At 41.4% G+C, this 22,542-nt stretch overlaps 1 protein-coding gene across 2 annotated transcripts in view; it reads left to right on the top strand.

The window, feature by feature from the left end:
- CSMD2 (CUB and Sushi multiple domains 2) overlaps positions 1-22,542 on the top strand; it is a 1,528,443-nt gene that overhangs the window by 1,156,250 nt on the left and 349,651 nt on the right. For both annotated transcript variants that reach the window (XM_073665735.1, XM_073665736.1), the window contains 2 exons: positions 8,058-8,384; positions 20,211-20,405. In XM_073665735.1, the coding sequence (XP_073521836.1) occupies positions 8,058-8,384; positions 20,211-20,405 (522 nt within the window). The remainder of the gene's footprint in view (positions 1-8,057; positions 8,385-20,210; positions 20,406-22,542) is intronic.

The following is a 22,542-nucleotide window of genomic DNA, read 5'->3' as shown; positions in this document are numbered from 1 at the left end:
AACCCCACACATGAATGGTTTCAGGATGCTTTACAGTTGGCATGAGACAAGACTGGTGGTAGCGCTCACCTCTTCTTCTCCGAATAAGCTGTTTTCCAGATGTCCCAAACAATCGAAAAGGGGATTCATCAGAGAAAATGACTTTGCCCCAGTCCTCAGCAGTCCACTCCCTGTACCTTTTGCAGAATATCAGTCGGTCCCTGATGTTTTTTCTGGAGAGAAGTGGCTTCTTTGCTGCCCTCCTTGAAACCAGCCCTTGCTCAAAGAGTCTCCGCCTCACAGTGCGTGCAGAAGCACTCACACCAGCCTGCTGCCATTCCTGAACAAGCTCGGCACTGCTGGTAGTCCGATCCCGCAGCTGAAACAGTTTTAAGATACGGTCCTGGCGCTTGCTGGTCTTTCTTGGGCGCCCTGGAGCCTTTTTGACAACAATGGAAGCTCTCTCCTTGAAGTTCTTGATGATGCGATAGATTGTTGACTGAGGTGCAATCTTTGTAGCTGCGATACTCTTCCCTGTTAGGCCATTTTTGTGCAGTGCAATGATGGCTGCACGTGTTTCTTTAGAGATAACCATGGTTAACTGAAGAGAAACAATGATACCAAGAACCAGCCTCCTTTTAAAGTGTCCAGTGATGTCATTCTTACTTAATCATGACTGATTGATCGCCAGCCCTGTCCTCATCAACACCCACACCTGTGTTAATGGATCAATCACTAAAACGATGTTAGCTGCTCCTTTTAAGGCAGGACTGCAATGATGTTGAAATGTGTTTTGGGGGTTAAAGTTCATTTTCTGGGCAAATATTGACTTTGCAAGTACAGTAATTGCTGTTAAGCTGATCACTCTTTGACATTCAGGAGTATATGCAAATTGCCATTACAAAAAATGAAGCAGTAAACTTTGGAAAAATTACTATTTGTCTCATTCTCAATACTTTTGGCCATGACTGTAGATGTGGCCGACCTTACCTTTCCTCTTGGCTCGAGATAACTCAAGATGAGTTTTAAACAGAAATAGCTGTTGTGGGCTTATGTGAAATATCCCCCCTATGGATTAAACATTTTCTAGCCTTTTACATATGCCTCAATGCATTTTAGCTTTTTGCTAAAACATTACTCATGTAAGAATATGTTTCTTCCCAACCTGGCGGCAACCTTTTCAACTCCAACAAGTTTTTAAAACATGCGGTATTTATCCTGACATGATATTTGTGTCCCAATTGTTTCTGCTTCGTCATTTCCAAGGGCATTCTGAGGTCACTGACTCAATGTCACTGGACTGGAGTTTAAAAACGAGTGCACGGAAAATATGATAATATACCGTATCCATGGTAACACATACAACGTCAGAATTCTATGTTCTAGTGCATATTGAAAAATAACTTTTAGAGCTTTCAAAATGTTATTTTTTTTTTATCTATAGACCTGCGGTATTATTTAGCCGTAACTTTACATACGGTGGACTTGCTGCAGAAAAGCAGTATATGAGTTCATTCACACTGGTGATTAGCTGATGAGTTCTACGTTTCATCGGCTAGCACTCACTCCAATGTTATACTATGGAGCAGTGCCAACTAGTGTTTTTTTTCCATATGCCGAGTTGGCATGAGAAAAAAAATTGCTGCATGCTGCGATTGGCAGCGTATATCGGACGTCGCGCACCCCATATAAGTCTATGGGTGCGTGCAAAACATTGGACTACACTTGGATGTCATATGAGCGCAGTCCGATATACGCAGACTCACACAATGGAGAAGATGGAGAAATTAAGTTCTCCATCTTCTCCAACTTGTGATCCGATTCTCGCGTGCGAGAGAATCGGATCACAGTAAAATGACACTCGACTCACGCTCGCAGCAGAGTTGGAGCAGAGGGTTATTTGCATATAGCATTCAATTCTCTCGCCCAAGAGAATCATCGGATGCTATTCGCTAGTGTGAACGAACGCTATGAGTGAGAATCTATTATTTAATGACTGTGGGACTTCTATAATGTTGCAATCACCAATTTAATACTGTGTTTAAACCTAATACAGACTTAGAGAAGCACTCCTCCCATCAAATTTTTTATCCTCTTAATATATTGCAGTCATCTTATTATACAGCACTGTGTACTTACAATTGCTCATTTGCCCTTACACCCTGTTAATTCTTCTCTTTTCCATTAGGTCTATGACATCACATGATTAAAAACAGACTAGCTGAATCCTTCTTTTGTAGAAACAGGAAGTCACTTTTCCCTGCATGAGTCATCATTAGAAGTACTATTCTACATCACTGCATCTCCTGACCCAGCTGCTCCCACTCCCCTTGCTTTCATCTTTCTTCCTTGCTTCCTTTTGTCAGTGATATAGAATTGTATTTCTAATGCTGACTCATGCAGGGAAAAGAGACTTCCTGTTCCTACATAGAGTTTTGAAGAATTCAGCTAATTCGTTTTAAATTACGTGATGTCATAGACCTAATGGAAAAGAGAAGTATGAATTGGGTAGAAAGTCAAAATGAACAATTGTAAGTACACAGTGCTGTATAATATGATGATTGCAATATATTAAGAGGATAAAAACATTGATGGGAGGAAGAGTGCTTCTTTAATAAAGAGCTTTATAAATGCATTTACATCAGTTTTCTGGCACAAATGCCCTAAATATATGCTGTTCTGACCAAATACCGTCTTTGAGAAGCACCGCTGTGTCTATAGAAGTGGGTAGGTCTTCAGTCATGTTGTATGCATTTTGTTTAGTCTCTCTAGTGATTAAAGTGGTATAAAACAGCGGCAGGTCGGATTTAGCTTTGTTTGAAGCCTGTGCCATAGTCTATGCATTCTTGAGGAATATAGTCCAGGATACACTAGTGTAATAGACTTGTGCACTTGTAGGAAGGTGAACCAGTATTAGTGAATCACTCATCACACCCATTATCTAGGTTAGTAGGCATCTTATTTATCCTTTAAAAAGAATAAGTTGGTTCCAATCAATTCACAGAACCAGGTCCATTGGTCATGTCAGTAATCTGTGGCAGCTGGATAGGAGACCTGACGGGATCCACGACTCTTGATTAGCCGGCTGGCATAATCCAAAGAAGAGACCCGCAGAAGCCGTCGGGTAAGGCGAGGTTTTCAGTGCTGAACCACAAATTATTGACATGGCCAATAAATTTGGTCCTGTAAATCGATCCGATACAACTCTAATGTTGAGATGATTGGCCAAATATGTAATATATTGATGATCCAGGTCTAACAGAGCTGCTCTGGGGCAATACTGTTTTACTGTATACTCTCCCTGCTTTTGAGCTCTAGCCTTGGTTAGTTATTATTAGGTTTTGGGACAGGTTTTTTCAAAATTATCTTTCAGTAACATTTTCTTGGTTTACATAGTAGTTACAGCACAGATTTCACTTCTAAAGCTGCTTTGGAAAAATGAAAGCTTTGCTGTAATTTGTTAGGTTCGATTCACAAGGGTTAGGGGAAAAGTTTGAACCAGAGAGCTAAAAATGATGGATCTTGAGTGTTTTAGGAACGTAGCTATTAGGGTCTACTTTGAAATGTGAACTGAGGTAAGGAATCCTCCAAAACATTTATATGGCTCCATATTGGAAAGGAGACATCCCCTTTACAGAAAGCTAAATATATGGATCTAATGTAGGGTAACCAAAGAAATGGAAATATTAGGTATCAGATTGGTTGTCCTAACTGGACAACCGACTTCCATACCACAGCTGCCGTCGCGTTCAGCTGGTTGCCGTGGTGTGACCATTGGAAGCTGTAGACTGCTAAACATTTATATTACATAACATCCACTTCAAATAATAAAAATAAAAACGTATTGCATAAATGAGCTGAGTCCTCCAGAGAATCATAGGGCATAAGGACAGGAATTCAGTAGTTGGGACTAATGCATCACTTTAAAAATATTTAGGAAAATGTTTAACTATTTTAATCCATATACAAAAGCATATATAAGGTTGCTAGGATTAATAAACTGTTGGCTCTGTGAGATGATGTGATTACCTCCCTTACTGCTAATAGGAAAGTTATAATAGAACCAGAAACATCTTTTTTAGTCATCCATTACCCCCTTGTTTGTAACTTTACTTATGTGCATTATTTTTATTATTTCCTTTTTTATTTTTAATTTTACTATTAGTAACCTGCTATTACAACCTTTTAAATTATACCTTAAAGTGGTATACTCAAGTTTGAAAGTGATGGAATAGTAAGGAACTTTCCAATTACTGGATGGCCCTCAACGATCCTAAGAACGGGGGCTCCGAATAGTCCCGGCTGAATGGAGCAGTTGTCGATCATGCGCATTGCCATTCCATCACTCTTAATAGGAGGGCTGGAGATATCTGAGTGGTGTGCTTGGCTGGTCATTGGCACCACATTAGAATGAATGGAGCAGCAGTGCACATATTGACCTCTGCTACATTCAGCCAGGGCTCTTCAGAGACCCGATTCTCAGAATTGCTGAGGGCCACGGCAGTCGGACCCCCAGTGATCTGAAAGTTAGCTCTATGAAGTGATAAACCTCTGCTCCTTGCAGCCAGGGCTTTTCAGAGCCATGGTTCTTAGGATGACTGGGGTCCCCGATGGTCAGACCCCCAGCAAGTTGAAAGTTAGCTCCTATCCCATGATCCACCTCTGCTCCATTCAGCCAGGGCTTTTCAGAGTCATGATTCTCAGGATGACTGTGGCCACAATGGTCCGATCTTCAGCAGTCAGAAAGTTAGTTCTTATCCCGTCATTGACCTCCGCTCCATTCAGTCATGGCTTATCAGAGCCATGGTTCTCAGGATGACTGGGGTCCATGACGGTCAGACCCCCAGCAAGCTGTAAGTTATCACCTATCCCATGATCGACCTCTGCTCCATTCAACCAGGAATTTTCAGAGCCACGGCTCTCAGGATGACTTAGGCCACGATGGTTGGATCTCCAGCTATCTGAAAGTTAACTCTTATCCCGTGATCGACCATCACTCCTTTCAGCCAGGGATTTTCAGACCCATGGTTCTCAAGATGACCAGGAACCACAACGATTGGACCCCCAGCAATCTGAACGTTAGCTCCTATCCCATGATCGACATCCGCTCCATTCAGCATGGTTCTCAAGATCACTGGGGGCCACTGTGGCCGAGCCCCAGCTATCAGAAAGTTATCCTCTTTCCAGTGGAAAGGAGGTAACTTTCAAACTTAAGAATACTCCTTTAAATGCAGGGATCTGATAAATAAACTCAGAAATAATATCATATTCCGAAGAATATAGCAATAGGTTACTATGATGGGAAAACAACGCATTAAAGCATCCCCTGCTGTGGAAACATTGGCATGAGATGGGTTTACTTAACAAGTAAGTGGTGAAAAGGGTGCAGGAAGGTCAATGTGACTGCATCATGCGACCAATTAAAGATCAACTGTGTCACACAGAACTAATATGCTAATGGATGCTGCCGAGCCAGCACTACCTTCCTATGAAATGATGAGTGACAAAAAAAAGTAATAATCATAAAGAATTAGTCTGTTGCGCTGCCTCAGAAAGCCATTCAATCTAGAGGTCACACCAAGATTGGAGCGCTGCAGAGGGCTCTGTGGTCTAGTCCCAGTCCCATGATTACACATTGGATATTATCACTACACACTGCTATGCTGGTCAGTACTGTACTTTGCTCGGCATGACTTCTTATTGCTATGCATGTCATTCTGCCACTCTGCATGCCATTATATCCCACAGCACATCGCATGCTCGCCTTCCTATCAAATAAAATAAAAAACAACTTTATTTTAAGCCTTTCTACATTTTATACAGACTTCACAGTATTTATTTCTTACAACTGAATACATTTGATTTCATGAAGATGAATGAAAAGTCAAATTTATACAGATGGACACTTTTTACATGACTGGCTTGGACTGGATTAAGAGATGGATAAGCAATTTATACTGTATTTCATCAATTGCTTTATAGAAAATGGAAAGGCAAAAATCTAGAGTAATATTGTAATTGTATGATTTCCTATTATCATATACAGTCCTGTGTGTAATGTATTATTGATGGGAAAATCATACTCCTCAGAAGTAGATTGGTCTGTATTTTTTTGTATATCAAAATAATTAGGAACCATCCCATCCCGTCCAAAAAAACCCCTTTTATTTCTCTCTCATAGCAAATATTGTATGCAGTTAAAGGGTTAGGTTATCGGATAGTCTGCAAGCAAATTATAATATTGGAATATTCAGAACTAAAGCATAAATTGTCATATTGTAATATTCAGATCTAGCACAAATTATAATATTCAGAACTAAAGCCGAAATTGTAATACCATAATATTCAGTAGTAAAATGCATTATTTTATAAAGTAAGTCTACCCACTGTTCACTTCCCTAAATGCTTGGGACTTCCAAAGCAACTCACCTTTCTATGTTGCACAACCTAAGCTTTAAAGGTCTACATAAGGGCAGGTGCAGACGACCGTCTTACCAGTCCGAGCGTGATCCGACAGAACATCAGATCGCACTTGGACCAATTTTATGCTATGGGGCTGTGCACATGTCCGATTTTTTCCTTGAAAAAAAAATCGCTGGATGCCCAAGTATGATCCGATATTCAGATCGCACTCGGCCATGCAAATTAATGAGTTTGTAGAAACCATTGGACTGCACTCGGATGACATCTGAGTGCAGTCCAATTTCCACGGACTGACACAATGGAGAAGATGGAGAAATCTGAGAGAATCGGAGCACACTTTGATCAAACTCTAATCAGCGTCTGATCAGAGTGTGATTTAGTATAATTCTTCCGATTTTCTCGGATGACAAAATATATGCTTGTCTACACCTGTCTTAAGTAACAGGTATGGAATCAATCAATAATAAGAGATAGAGAACAGCTGAAAGAGAGAAATATTTTAATATATTGACTTAGGAAGAAATAAAATTCTTAAATAAAAACAGCACCATTAAATATAATTTAGACTAGGTTCACACTGCGCATTATATTTGACAGAGACTCTTGAAAAGTGCCATTGAAAGCGTATACCGTTACTTATGGCTGCCATTGCATATAGTTGCACTCAGACACATAATCAACTATTTTCTATACAGTTAGGACAACTATATATACCAATGTATACAGGTCAAACGGATGCCAGAATGACAGAACCTTGGCATAAGTCTAATAGAACTCTATTGGAATGGCAAGAACATTTCCAGATGTATAGGCCAAATGCTTTGCCCTAATACAGTGTGCATAGGATTACATAAAAAAAAAATAATAATTTGGATTTTTTTTTTCTTTAGGCTAAGATGACACAAACGTATAAAAAATTGTCTGATTTTTCAACCAGAAATTTTTCATCTGTATTGTCATCCGTTTTTACACATCAGCAGTGAATAAAATGTACAAAACCAAAAACAGATTCCTAGGTTAATAACGGCAATGTATCGGATGATCTGGATGGGATTCAGTTTTATTTGGGCACCTATAGACTTGACGAATACGGAAGACACTAGTGCATGCTGAGATTTTTTTCATCCGTGTGAAAAATCTATGATCTGAACATCCCAACTGAATAACATTGGTACGTGTGCTGTCCTTGGGGTCAGTATTTTCCATGGACAACACTACGGTCTTGTGAACACAGCCATACTATGATAAATGTTAAAATAAGAAATATTAGCTATATTTAAGGAGTAAATAGTTCACATTATTTCAGTGTTTAGCAATCTTACCTGGGGAGTATCATTTTCTGTTCAATTATTTAATATTTTCAATAATTGAACAATTATACCTAGCTAACTGAATCCTATGTTAAAAAATGTGATAGTGTGTGGAAAAACGAAAAATAGGTAAAAATGACAATTTGGCAATGTCCCGGCTCCTATGATGACGCATTATTTTGACATGTCTTCTGACAATCGGCACACACTTTATCTGCTAGGTATAATATCAATTAAAAACTTTTGAATATAATTGCTTGTCGATCTACTGAGATATAGCTTGCAGATATTAAATTATTAACAATGTATTTTTTACTTTGTTTGCTACTGTTTGATTTCCTACAGTTTCGTGCTTCTTTAATTTCACCACCCCATCTGGGAACGTTCTGTCTCCAAACTACCCAGAAGAATACAGCAACCACTTGCACTGCGTGTGGCTAATCATAGCTAAGCCGGAGAGTCGCATCCATTTGGCTTTCAATGACTTTGATGTGGAACCGCAGTTTGACTTCCTGGCAGTAAAAGATGGAGGATCTCCAGAGTCGCCTGTCCTGGGAACTTTCTCAGGGAACCAAGTGCCACCTTCATTGACCAGCAGTGGTCACGTTTTAAGATTGGAGTTCCAGACTGACCATTCCACTGAAAAGCGAGGATTCAACATCACGTTTACTAGTGAGTTCTGCGCACACGTCATTTGTAATCTTCTGCTCAAATTCTTCCTGTCTGTCTTGTTCTCACCTGGTGAGAACGTTTATTTTTTAAAGCTATGGCCTTAGAACTTGCATATGATACAACCTGAAAAATATTACAGTTACAGGCGTTCTAGAGAATAAGAAAATTAATTTTAAACAGCGCCACATCTGTCCACAGGTTGTATGTGGTATTGCAGTTATCACCAATATATGGCTGTCTTTTTTATTGAGGAAAGCAATGGGCAGCCACAGACTGATGATTTTATTATATATGACTTATTACCAAAAATGCAAATGATCCCCTAAAGGAACTTGCTAGTAAAATCCATGTCTAATTTTCAAATATGGTATCTCAGCATACAGATCAGGATCCTACAACCATATTGCAGTGAAAGAGCGAGATCTTGTGTGTTAGGGCTCACTCACATGGGCGTTTAACAGGGCTATTCAATGTTTTATCGAATAGCACTCGGATCAATGTTATTCTACGGGGCCAAGGGCGTACATAGAAATCATGGTGCCCCATAGCAGAAGTTTTAATTGGCCCCCCCCCCAAAAAAATATATATATATTTGTCGGTGTCACAGAAGAGCATATCTCACAACTTTCCAGCCTTTACATAGTAATTTTTCTCCTGCTGAAGTCCCTGATCCATCTTTCATTGCCCCTATAAACTATGATGCCAACAAAAGTGTCCCCCAAACACAGTATGATACCCCCATGGTGAATTCCTCCACATTAGCCTCTACATACACAGTATAGTGACCCTACTGTACCCCACCTCTACTCCCAAGGCAAAGTATGCTGACCCCAACACAGTATAATCCCCCAACTGTGACCCCCACACTGCTCTCCATGCAGTATAATGGGCCTACATACAGTATAATGGCCCCACACCTCTCAACACTGTATAATGGCCCGCACTAGCCCTTAAAACAGTATAATGGCCCCCATGCAGCCCTCCACACTGTATAATTACTTGCATACAGTATAATGGCCCCCGACATAGCCCTCCAAATATTATAATGTACTCCCCATGGTCCTCCACAGGGTAAAATGCACTCCCCATGGTCCTCAGCAGAGTATAATGCACTCCCCATGGTCCTCCACAGAATATAATGCACCCCCATGATCCTCCACAGAATATAATGCACTTCCCATGTTCCTGCACACAGTATAATGCACTCCCCGTGGTCCTGCACACAGTATAATGCACTCCCCATGGTCCTCCACAAAGTATAACGCACTCCCCATGGTCCTCCACAGAGTATAATACACTCCCAATGGTCCTCAACAGAGTATAATGCACTCTCCTCAGTCCTCCACACCGTATAATACACTCTGCTGATACAGTTGAATGCGAGGCGGTGCTGTCTGGCCAGAGGAGGGGCCCAATATGGGAAGGTGGGCCCGATGCGGGCGCTGACACCGGGCCTCTGGCTTACAGGCTTCATAGCAGTCGTGTGGCCTGCCGCCATTGGCGGTACACCACTGTACGGGACAGCTCAGATCTGCGAGTGCATCTGATAATTGGATCACGCACACCTATACAAGTCTATGGGCGCGTGTGAAACATCGGACTGCACTCAACCGAATGCAGTCCAACATCCGTGAACAGGGACAATGGAGAATATGAAGAAATTTAGTTCTCCGTCTTCTCCGCACCAGTGATACGATTTTCTCATGTGAGAGAATAGGATCACACTAAGATGACACTTGGATCAAACTCTGACCGAATTTCTCTCAATCTCATTAGCATAATCGGCCCAATTCTCTCGCATGGGAAAATCAACGACCGTGTGCCTTATCATGAGATCTTGCGGTTTCAACTAAAGCAGTTACCATTCATTAACCGCTCTAATGATGTTACTGATTTTTGGAAATAGGGGCTATTTAGTAACATCACCAATTTGTGGCTGCCCATTGTTTTCTTAAGTCAAAAGGGCAGTCACAAACTGATGATAGCTATTCCTAATCCCTATCACTTCTGGGAGTGAATTGATTGCTGAGATGCATACCTGGTGCCAACCTATAGACAGGTGTGGTGCTGTTTAAAAGTATACAGCTATGTTTTCCTAATCTGGATGAACAGCACCTTTAAAGATAATTATTTTTCCCTTGGTACATGAAAGGTTCCGAGCGATTAATGCAAATCAAGTAATTATTTATTAGACATATGTTAATTGGGGCCAAAAACTCCACAAAAACAGAGCTCTAACCAATGTGAAAATAAATTAAGAAACTAATGAGAACAAGATTTTGGATCCTATAGGCCACGATCACTTGTTCAGTATTTGGTCAGTATTTTACATCAGTATTTGTAAGCGAAAACCAGGAGTGGGTGATAAATACAGAAGTGGTGACGTGTTTCTATTATACTTTTCCTCTGATTGTTCCTCTCATGGTTTTAGCTTACAAATACTGAGGTAAAATACTGACCAAATACTCAACATGTGAATGTGGCCTAAGAGTAAGCATGCATGTTTTTTTTCCAGGTGGATCTGCTTCAAAATCTATCTGAAAAAGTGCTAACTAGACACTCCAAAGAATGAACATATACATTTCTATGTAAAAACGAAGTGCTGTTCACATGTTCAGTCTTTTGAGCGATTAATCGCTTTAGGTTTCCAAAGATGCTAAACAGTTAAAAGGGACTCAACCATTCTTCAGGCATCAATGGGAAACCTCAATGGACGCCGGGATCTTTTTTTTTTTTTTTTATAAAAATACAAAACATGATAATCAAAACTAAGACATCCACAAACATATAACAAAATAGAAACGAAACCTGAAAACGTTTCATACCAACGTTGCAACAAAAATGATAAAAATCCACAACTGAGCTCAATAGACACCTGAAAGACGCCCTGATGTTTTATTTTGAGAGTTGTCACATTGTTTTGCTTCAAAAAAAACTCTACCTGTTCCTTCATTGTTGAATGGAGTAAAAAAAGTCCAGAAAATGGCAGTAAAAAATACGCCTCAAATGCGCTGGCAGTCACACGACGCAAAACTCTTTAGGAAATGATCCAAAAATGCTTTGAAAAGTAGCATTACCTGAAACATCTTCCTCTTAAAAACTTGCCCACTTAAAATGACATCATATGCGGGGGAGTAGCTACAATAGGTGCAGTGGTTGCAATCACACCTGGGCCCTGGAGCCCAAAAAGTCCCTTTTTCCTATATAAAAAAAAATTCTATTAAAGACTTGCAATCATTGGGGGCCCCATTGGATCTTTTGCATTGGGACCCATGAGATCCAAGTTACACCACTAATCATATGCAAAAATGAAATTGTGTGCAAGGATGGATTTAAATGTCAGCCGCCGTTCATAGCAGCCTATATTCCGCCTATTAAATTCATGGCATTTCTGTTACTCCAAACCTGCCCTTCTGTGATGTGAATTATCTTTCTCATGATCTAGATCAGGGATGTCAAACTCATCACACAGAGGGCCATAATGAAAAACTTGGACAAAGTCATAGGCCAACCAGTATACCGTATAGTGGGCCCCCCACATAGTCCTCCATACAGAATAATGGCCTTCCATATCCCTCCATACATAATAACGGCCCCACATAGTCCTCCACACAGTATAATGGCCCCACATAGGTTTCCATACAGTATAATGGCCCCATATAGTCCTTAAAATAGTATAATGGCCCCACATAGTCCTCCATACAGAATATTGGACCCCACATAGACTTACATACAGAATAATGGGCCACACATAGTCCTCCATACAGTATAATGGGCCCAATATAGTCCTCCATACAGAATATTGGGCACTACATAGACTTCCATACAGTATAATGGGCCTCACATAGTCCTCCATACAGTATAATGGGCCCAATATAGTCCTCCATACAGTATAATGGCTTCACATAGTCCTCCATACAGAATATTGGACCCCACATAGACTTACATACAGAATAATGGGCCACACATAGTCCTCCATGCAGTATAATGGGCCCAATATAGTCCTCCATACAGAATATTGGGCCCCACATAGACTTCCATGCAGTATAATGGGCCTCACATAGTCCTCCATACAGTATAATGGGCCCAATATAGTCCTCCACACAGTATAATGGCCTCACATAGTCCTCCATACAGAATAATGGACTCTACATAGTCCTCCATACAGTGTAATAGAGCCCAGAAAGTCCTCCACACAGTATAATGGGCCCCACATAGCTTTCTAAACAGAATAATGGTTCCCACATAGTCCTCCATACAGAATAATGGCCCCACATAGTCCTCCATACAGAATAATGGGCCCAACATAGACTTACATACAGAGTAATGGGCCACACATAGTCCTCCATACAGCATAATGGGCACAATATAGTCCTCCATACTGTATAATGGCCCCACATAGACTTCCATACAGTATAATGGGCCTCACATAGTCCTCCATACAGTATAATAGGCCCAATATAGTCCTCCATACAGTATAATGGCCCCACATAGTCCTCCATACAGAATAATGGCTCCACTTAAGTTTCCATATAGTATAATGGCCCCATATAGTCCTTAATACAATATAATGGCCCCACATAGTCCTGCATACAGAATAATGGCCCCACATAGTCCTCCAAACAGTATAATGGCCCCACATAGCTTTCTATACAGTATAATGGCCCCACATAGTCCCCCATGCAGAATAATGGGCCCCACAAAGTCCTCCATACAGAATATTGGACCCCACATAGACTTACATACAGAATAATGGGCCACACATAGTCCTCCATACAGTATAATGGGCCCAATATAGTCCTCCATACAGAATATTGGGCCCTACATAGACTTCCATACAGTATAATGGGCCTCACATAGTCCTCCATACAGTATAATGGGCCCAATATAGTCCTCCATACATTATAATGGCTTCACATAGTCCTCCATACAGAATATTGGACCCCACATAGACTTACATACAGAATAATGGGCCACACATAGTCCTCCATACAGTATAATGGGCCCAATATAGTCCTCCATACAGAATATTGGGCCCCACATAGACTTCCATGCAGTATAATGGGCCTCACATAGTCCTCCATACAGTATAATGGGCCCAATATAGTCCTCCACACAGTATAATGGCCTCACATAGTCCTCCATACAGAATAATGGGCCCCATTTAGGTTTCCATGCAGTATAATTGCCCCACATTGTACTCCATACAGTATAATGGCTCCACATAAGTTTCCATAAAGTATAATGGCCCCATATAGTCCTTAATACAATATAATGGCCCCACATAGTCCTCCATACAGAATAATGGCCACACATAGTCCTCCAAACAGTATAATAGCCCCACATAGCTTTCTATATAAGATAATAGGCCCCACATAGTCCTCCATACAGAATAATGGGCCCCATATAGGTTTCTATGAAGTATAATTGCCCCACATAGTCCTTCATACAGTATAATGGCTCCACATAAGTCTCCATAAAGTATAATGGCCCCATATAGTCCTTAATACAATATAATGGCCCCACATAGTCCTCCATACAGAATAATAGCCCCACATAGTCATCCAAACAGTATAATGGCCCCACATAGCTGTCTATATAAAATAATAGGCCCCACATAGTCCTCCATACAGAATAATGGGCCCTACATTGTCCTCAATACAGTATAATAGGCCCCACAAAGTCCTCCATACAGTATAATGGGCCCCACATAGCTTTCTATATAGTATAATGGGCCACACATAGTCATCCATACAGAATAATGGGCCCCACATAGTCCTCCATACAGAATAATGTCCCCACAAAGTCCTCCATACAGAATAATGGCCCCACATAGTCCTCCATGCAAAATGATGGCCCCCCATATTCCTCCATACAGAATAATGGGCCCCACATAGTCCTCCATACAGAATAATGGGCGCAACATAGTCCTCTATACAGTATAATGGGCCCCACGTAGGCCTCCATACAGTATAATGGGCCCCACATAGTCCTCAATACATAATAATGTCCCTGCATAGTCCTCCATACAGTATAATGGCCCCAAATAGTCCTCCATACAGAATAATGTCCCCACATAGTCCTCCATACAGAATAATGCCCCCCCCATATTCCTCCATACAGAATAATGGCCCCACATAGTCCTCCATACAGTATAATGGCCCCACATAGGTTTCCATACAGTATAATGACCCCACATAGTCCTTAATATAGTATAATGGCCCCACATAATCCTGCATACAGAATAATGGCCACACATAGTAGTCCAAACAGTATAATGGCGCCTCATAGGTTTCCCTACAATATAATGGCCCCATATAGTCCTTAAAACAATATAATGGCCACACATAGTCCTCCATACAGAATAATGGGCCCCACAAAGTCCTCCATACAGAATAATAGGCCCCACATAGTCCTCCATGCGGTATAATGGGCCCCACATAATCCTCCATACAGTATAATGGGCCCACATGGTCCTCCATATTGAATAATGGGCCCCACATAGTCCTCCATACAGCATAATGGCCCCATATAGTCCTCCATCCAGCATAATGGCCCCACATAGTCCTCCATACAGAATAATGGGCCCCACATAGGTTTCCATATAGCATAATGACCCCACATAAGTTTCCATACAGTATAATGGCCCCATATAGTCTTACATACAGTATAATTGCCCCACATAGTCATCCATACAGAATAATGGGCCCCACATAGTCATCCATATATTATAATGGCCCTACATAGTCCTCCAAACAGAATAATATCCCCACATAGTCATCCATACAGAATAATGTCCCCACATAGTCCTCCATACAGAATAATGGCCCCCATTTTCGTCCATACAGAATAATGGCCCCACATAGTCCTCCACACAGTATAATGGCCTCACATAGGTTTCCATACAGTATAATGACCCCACATAGTTCTTAACATAGTATAATGGCCCCACATAGTCCTGCATACAGAATAATGTCCCCACATAGTCCTCCAAACAGTATAATGGCCTTAGATAGCTTTCCGTACAATATAATGGCCCCATATTGTCCTTAATCAATATAATGGCCCCACATAGTCCTCCATACAGAAAAATTGGCCCCACATAGTCCTCCATACAGAATAATGGCCCCACATAGTCCTCCATACAGAATAATGGCCCAACATAGTCCTCCATACAGTATAATGTGCCCCACATAGTCCTCCATACAGTAAAATGTCCCCACATAGTCCTCCATACAGTATAAAGGTCCCCACATAGTCCTACATACAGTATAATGTCCCCACATAGTCCTCCATACAGAATAATGGACCCCACATAGTCCTCCATACCGAATAATGGGCCCCACATAGTCCACTATACAGTATAATGGGCCCCACATAGTCCTCCATACATAATAATGTCCCCACATAGTCCTCCATACAGTATAATGGCCCCACATAATCCTCCATACAGAATAATGTCCCCACATAGTCCTCCATACAGAATAATGGGCCACACATAGTCATCCATACAGAATAATGGGTCCCACATAGTCCTCCGTACAGAATAATGGGCCCCACATTGTCATCCATACATTGTAATGGCCCAACATAATCCACCTTACAGAATAAAGTCCCCACATAGTCCTTCATACAGTATAAAGGTCACCACATAGTCCTCCATACAGAATAATGGCCCTCCATATTCCTCCATACAGAATAATGGGCCCCACATAGTCCTCCATACAGAATAATGGGCCCCACATAGTACTCTATACAGTATAATGGGGCCCACATAGTCCTCCATACAGTATAATGGGCCCCACATAGTCCTCCATACATAATAATGTCCCCGCATAGTCCTCCATACAGTATAATGGCCCCACATAGTCCTCCATACAGAATAATGTCCCCACATAGTCCTCCATACAGAATAATGAGCCACACGTAGTCCTCCATACAGAATAATGGGTCCCACATAGTCCTCCATACAGAATAATGGGCCCCACATAGTCACCCATACATTATAATGGCCCTGCATAGTCCTCCATACAGAATAATATCCCCACATAGTCACCCATACATTATAATGGCCCTGCATAGTCCTCCATACAGAATAATATCCCCACATAGTTCTCCATACAGAATAATGTCCACACATAGTCCTCCATACAGAATAATGGGCCACACATAGTCATCCATACAGAATAATAGGTCCCACATAGTCCTTCATATGGAATAATGGGCCCCACATAGTCCTCCATACATAATAATGTCCCCGCATAGTCCTCCATACAGTATAATGGCCCCACATAGTCCTCCATACAGAATAATGTCCCCACATAGTCCTCCATACAGAATAATGGGCCACACATAGTCATCCATACAGAATAATGGGTCCCACATAGTCCTCCATACTGAATAATGGGCCCCACATAGTCCTCCATACATAATAATGTCCCCGCATAGTCCTCCATATGGTATAATGGCCCCACATAGTCCTCCATACAAAATAATGGCCCCACATAGTCATCCATACAGAATAATGGGCCCCACATAGTCCTCCATACAGAATAATGGGCCCCACATAGTCCTCCATACAGAATAATGGGCCTACATAGTCATCCATACAGAATAATGGGCCCCACATAGTCCTCCACACAGAATAATGGGCCCCACATAGTCATCCATACAGAATAATGGGCCTACATAGTCCTCCATACAGTATAAGGGGCCCCACATAGTCCTCCATACAGAATAATGTCCCCACATAGTCCTCCATACAGAATAATGTCCCCACATAGTCCTCCATACAGAATAATGTCCCCACATAGTCCTCCATACAGAATAATGGGCCACACATAGTCCTCCATACAGAATAATGGGTCCCACATAGTCCTCCATACAGAATAATGGGCCCCACATAGTCACCCATACATTATAATGGCCCTACATAGTCCTCCATACAGAATAATATCCCCACATAGTTCTCCATACAGAATAATGTCCCCACATAGTCCTCCATACAGAATAATGGGCCACACATAGTCATCCATACAGAATAATGGGTCCCACATAATCCTCCATACGGAATAATGGGCCCCACATAGTCCTCCATACATAATAATGTCCCCGCATAGTCCTCCATACAGTATAATGGCCCCACATAGTCCTCCATACAGAATAATGTCCCCACATAGTCCTCCATACAGAATAATGGGCCACACATAGTCATCCATACAGAATAATGGGTCCCACATAGTCCTCCATACTGAATAATGGGCCCCACATAGTTATCCATACATTATAATGTCCCACATAGTCCTCCATACAGAATAATGGGCCCCACATAGTCCTCCACACAGAATAATGGGCCCCACATAGTCATCCATACAGAATAATGGGCCTACATAGTCCTCCATACAGTATAATGGCCCACATAGTCCTCCATATAGAATAATGGGCCTCACATAGTCCTCCATACAGAATAATGGGCCCCACATAGTCCTCCACACAGAATAATGGGCCCCACAAAGTCATCCATACAGAATAATGGGCCTACATAGTCCTCCATACAGTATAGTGGCCCCACATCGTCCTCCATATAGAATAATGGGCCCCACATAGCCCTCCATACATAATAATGTCCCCACATAGACTTCCATACAGAATAATGGGCCCCACATAGTCCTCCATACATAATAATGTCCCCACATAGTCCTCCATATAGAATAATGGGCCCCACATAGTCCTCCATACAGAATAATGGGCCACACATAGTCATCCATACAGAATAATGGGTCCCACAAAGTCCTCCATACTGAATAATGGGCCCCACATAGTTATCCATACATTATAATGGCCCACATAGTCCTCCATACAGAATAATGGGCCCCACATAGTCCTCCACACAGAATAATGGGCCCCACATAGTCATCCATACAGAATAATGGGCCTACATAGTCCTCCATACAGTATAATGGCCCACATAGTCCTCCATATAGAATAATGGGCCTCACATAGTCCTCCATACAGAATAATGGGCCCCACATAGTCCTCCACACAGAATAATGGGCCCCACATAGTCATCCATACAGAATAATGGGCCTACATAGTCCTCCATACAGTATAATGGCCCCACATCGTCCTCCATATAGAATAATGGGCCCCACATAGCCCTCCATACATAATAATGTCCCCACATAGACTTCCATACAGAATAATGGGCCCCACATAGTCCTCCATACATAATAATGTCCCCACATAGTCCTCCATATAGAATAATGGGCCCCACATAGTCCTCCATACAGAATAATGGGCCACACATAGTCATCCATATAGAATAATGGGCCCCACATAGTCCTCCATACAGAATAATGGGCCCCACATAGTCCTCCATACATAATAATGTCCCCACATAGTCCTCCATATAGAATAATGGGCCCCACATAGTCCTCCATACAGAATAATGGGCCACACATAGTCATCCATATAGAATAATGGGCCCCACATAGTCCTCCATACAGAATAATGGGCCCCACATAGTCCTCCATACATTGTAATGGCCCAACATAGTCCTCCATACAGAATAATATCCCCACATAGTCCTCCATACAGAATAATATCCCCACATAGTCCACCATACAGAATAATGGCCCCACAAAGTGGTGGGGGTTCTGGTGTCGCGGGCCAAATATAATCACCCTGCCGGCCAGATTTGTCCCACGGGCCAGAGTTTGACACATATGATCTAGATTATAGCAGCATATTTAGTAATAGCCAAAATTGCAAAATATATAGTCGTGTAGTTAACCTACATTTTTACATACCAGTAGCATGTGCCACATTATTCATGTATTTATTACTAACTCTTTTATCTCTAGGATTTAGAAACAAACCTCTGCTCACCCAGTATATAATATTATCTATGTTTTGCTCAAATATTATTGCATCTATGCCTAGCAAATAAAACCGCGATAAGTAGTTGTGCTAATATATACCGGAATCACATATTACTGTGCGTCCTATAGGCTTAGCATGAAGATTGGTCTTCCTTTCATATAATGAACTGTGTGGCTACTCATCATTGAATGCAAATCACTGCAACATAATATGCCTTTGTGTGGACATCTGCATTGCAGCTTCCTATGCCAACCGTTGCCACAGATTGTATTTTCACACTATTGTTACGCCACAGCCGCTGATACCAGACAGGTTCTTCTGTATGTGACTTCCTGTAGTGATAATGTAGCAGCGGCAAAGCCTCTGTGAGAACCTGCCATGAAGAATATGACCTTGCTTCTCTATGTGTAGAACAGCCGGACGCAGCAGCTGGATCATTCCTGGTGACTTCAACCTGATTTCTTTTCCATCTCTTCATGCTTTCTTTGCTTAAATGCTGGCCAATAAAGACGAGCTAATATTTAGAATAGCTAGGAATTATTTATTCACAAATGTATAGCAATATCCATCATAGGCGTGAAAGGAAATTGGGTTAACCCTGCATTAAATAAAGATAGAGGTGGGCAAATAAAATTCCCAATTAATTAAGAGATGCATTCCATTATGGAGTGTGATTCATAAAACTTATTTCCAGCCATAAGTTGATGATCATCTTTATGACCTGCTTGATGGATTGTAAATAGCGTAGATTATTTATGATCTCCACTGGCTTGTCTAATTTCAGCCACCGTTATGTAAAGGTTTAGATTCATTATTTCAGCAGTGGATATTTGGTACTACGTGGAAGTTTTTATTAATTGATCATTCTTAACCAATGAAACAGAACTAAGAAATGGCTCAGGCCATAGCACAGCCTCCTTAACGTTTGCTTGCCTCGTTACCCAGCTTTCAGACACAATGAATGCCCTGATCCTGGCGTGCCGGTGAATGGAAAGAGGTTTGGAGAGAGTTTGCAGCTGGGGAGCTCAGTGTCCTTCCTATGCGACGACGGCTTTATCCGGACGCATGGCTCGGAAACCATCACCTGTATCTTAAAAGAAGGAAATGTGGTCTGGAACAGCGCAGTCCTGAGATGTGAAGGTACTGTCACAGTCATGGTGAGGGAAAATGTCACTAAACAGAGGAAGACGTTATATAATGCTTTATGAATGAGCACTGAAACTACTACATGTTCCCTCACAACTTGGGGAGCATGTAAAAGTCAGCCCTCCTTCTCTGTTATATATTTTAGCTGGATTGCAGTTCTCTGTTACACACACTCCTTAAAGGGTATATTATACATAAATAATAATAACATAACATAATAATAAATATTAACATAATATTAAATAATAACGGTTGCAGGATTTGGGAATGTTTAGCTTGCAAAAGATAAGACTGAGAGGAGACTCAATAGCTGTCTACAAATATCTCAAGGGCTGTAACACTGTAGAGGGATCAGCTTTATTCTCATTTGCACAAGGAAAGACTAGAAGCAATGGGATGAAACTGAAAGGGATAAGATACAGATTAGATATTAGAAAAATCTTGTTTGACAGTGAGGGTGATCAATGAGTGGAACAGGCGGCCACGAGAGGTGGTGAGTTCTCCTTCAATGGAAGTCTTCAAACAGAGGCTGGACAGACATCTGCCTGAGATGGTTTAGTGACTCCTCCATTGAGCAGGAGGATGGACATGATGACCCAGGAGGTCCCTTCCAACTCTACCTTTCTATTTTTCTATGTTTCTAATCATAAGGCATATCACTAATACACTTCAAATTATGTCAGGTGCCTCCATTGCCAATTATTCCCTCTGGTCCTAGGTCCAGCAGCTCCATGTTCAGTTCCGGTGACAATTTCACAGATAAGGGTGCTGGCTTAGCTATTGGAATTAGCAAACCAGACAGCCCCCTTCACTTAGCCCTAAACATGTCCCTACCCTGGAAACTCTTCCTGTTTTCAGCACAAGAGGAAAAATAGAGCTGCCAAACCAGGACTGGAGAGGGTACCTGACTGTCAGGGCACCTGGCACAATTAAAGTATATTAATATCAATTCCTCAGGATTTTCAAGATATCTGCTTATAGACTTTCAATGGGAACCTTCATAGTTTATTTCTTCTTGATAAATTTGTGCCCTTGTTGTGTGAAGATCACACAAGTCCACAGCAAATTACGGAACACAGCTCTGGTGATACAGTACTGTCATTGTAATAATCCGTGCCCCTGCCCATAACATGACCAGAATATCACTGACTTACAAGGACTATTTAGATAAAATATAACCTTTATTTACACTATTAAAATTAAATATACAGTACAGACCAAAAGTTTGGACACACCTTCTCATTTAAAGATTTTTCTGTATTTTCATGACTATGAAAATTGTACATTCACACTGAAGGCATCAAAACTATGAATTAACACATGTGGAATTATATACTTAACAAAAAAGTGTGAAACAACTGAAAATATGTCTTATATTCTAGGTTCTTCAAAGTAGCCACCTTTTGCTTTGATGACTGCTTTGCACACTCTTGGCATTCTCTTGATGAGCTTCAAGAGGTAGTCACCGGAAATGGTTTTGACTTCACAGGTGTGCCCTGTCAGGTTTAATAAGTGGGATTTCTTGCCTTATAAATGGGGTTGGGATCATCAGTTGTGTTGTGCTGAAGTCTGGTGGATACACAGCTGATAGTCCTACTGAATAGACTGTTAGCTGCTTTTTTCTTGCCATAATACAAATTCTAAGTAAAGAAAAACGAGTGGCCATCATTACTTTAAGAAATGAAGGTCAGTCAGTCCGAAAAATTGGGCAAACTTTGAAAGTGTCCCCAAGTGCAGTTGCAAAAACCATCAATCGCTACAAAGAACCTGGCTCACATGAGGACCGCCCCAGGAAAGGAAGACCAAGAGTCACCTCTGCTTCTGAGGATAAGTTTATCCAAGTCACCAGCCTCAGAAATCGCTGGTTAACAGCAGCTCAGATTAGAGACCAGGTCAATGCCACACAGAGTTCTAGCAGCAGACACATGTCTGCAACAACTATTAAGAGGAGACTTTGTGCAGCAGGCCTTCATGGTAAAATAGCTGCTAGGAAACCACTGCTAAGGACAGGCAACAAGCAAAAGAGTCTTGTTTGGGCTAAAAAACCCAAGGAATGGACGTTAGACCAGTGGAAATCTGTGCTTTGGTCTGATGAGTCCAAATTTGAGATCTTTGGTTCCAACCACCGTGT

The sequence above is a fragment of the Phyllobates terribilis genome, unplaced genomic scaffold (genome assembly GCF_046119375.1).
Source record: "Phyllobates terribilis strain yellow unplaced genomic scaffold, ASM4611937v1 Scaffold_2__4_contigs__length_985480577, whole genome shotgun sequence".
Classification (NCBI taxonomy): Eukaryota; Metazoa; Chordata; class Amphibia; order Anura; family Dendrobatidae; genus Phyllobates; species Phyllobates terribilis.
This window is presented reverse-complemented; position numbering and strand designations above follow the sequence as displayed.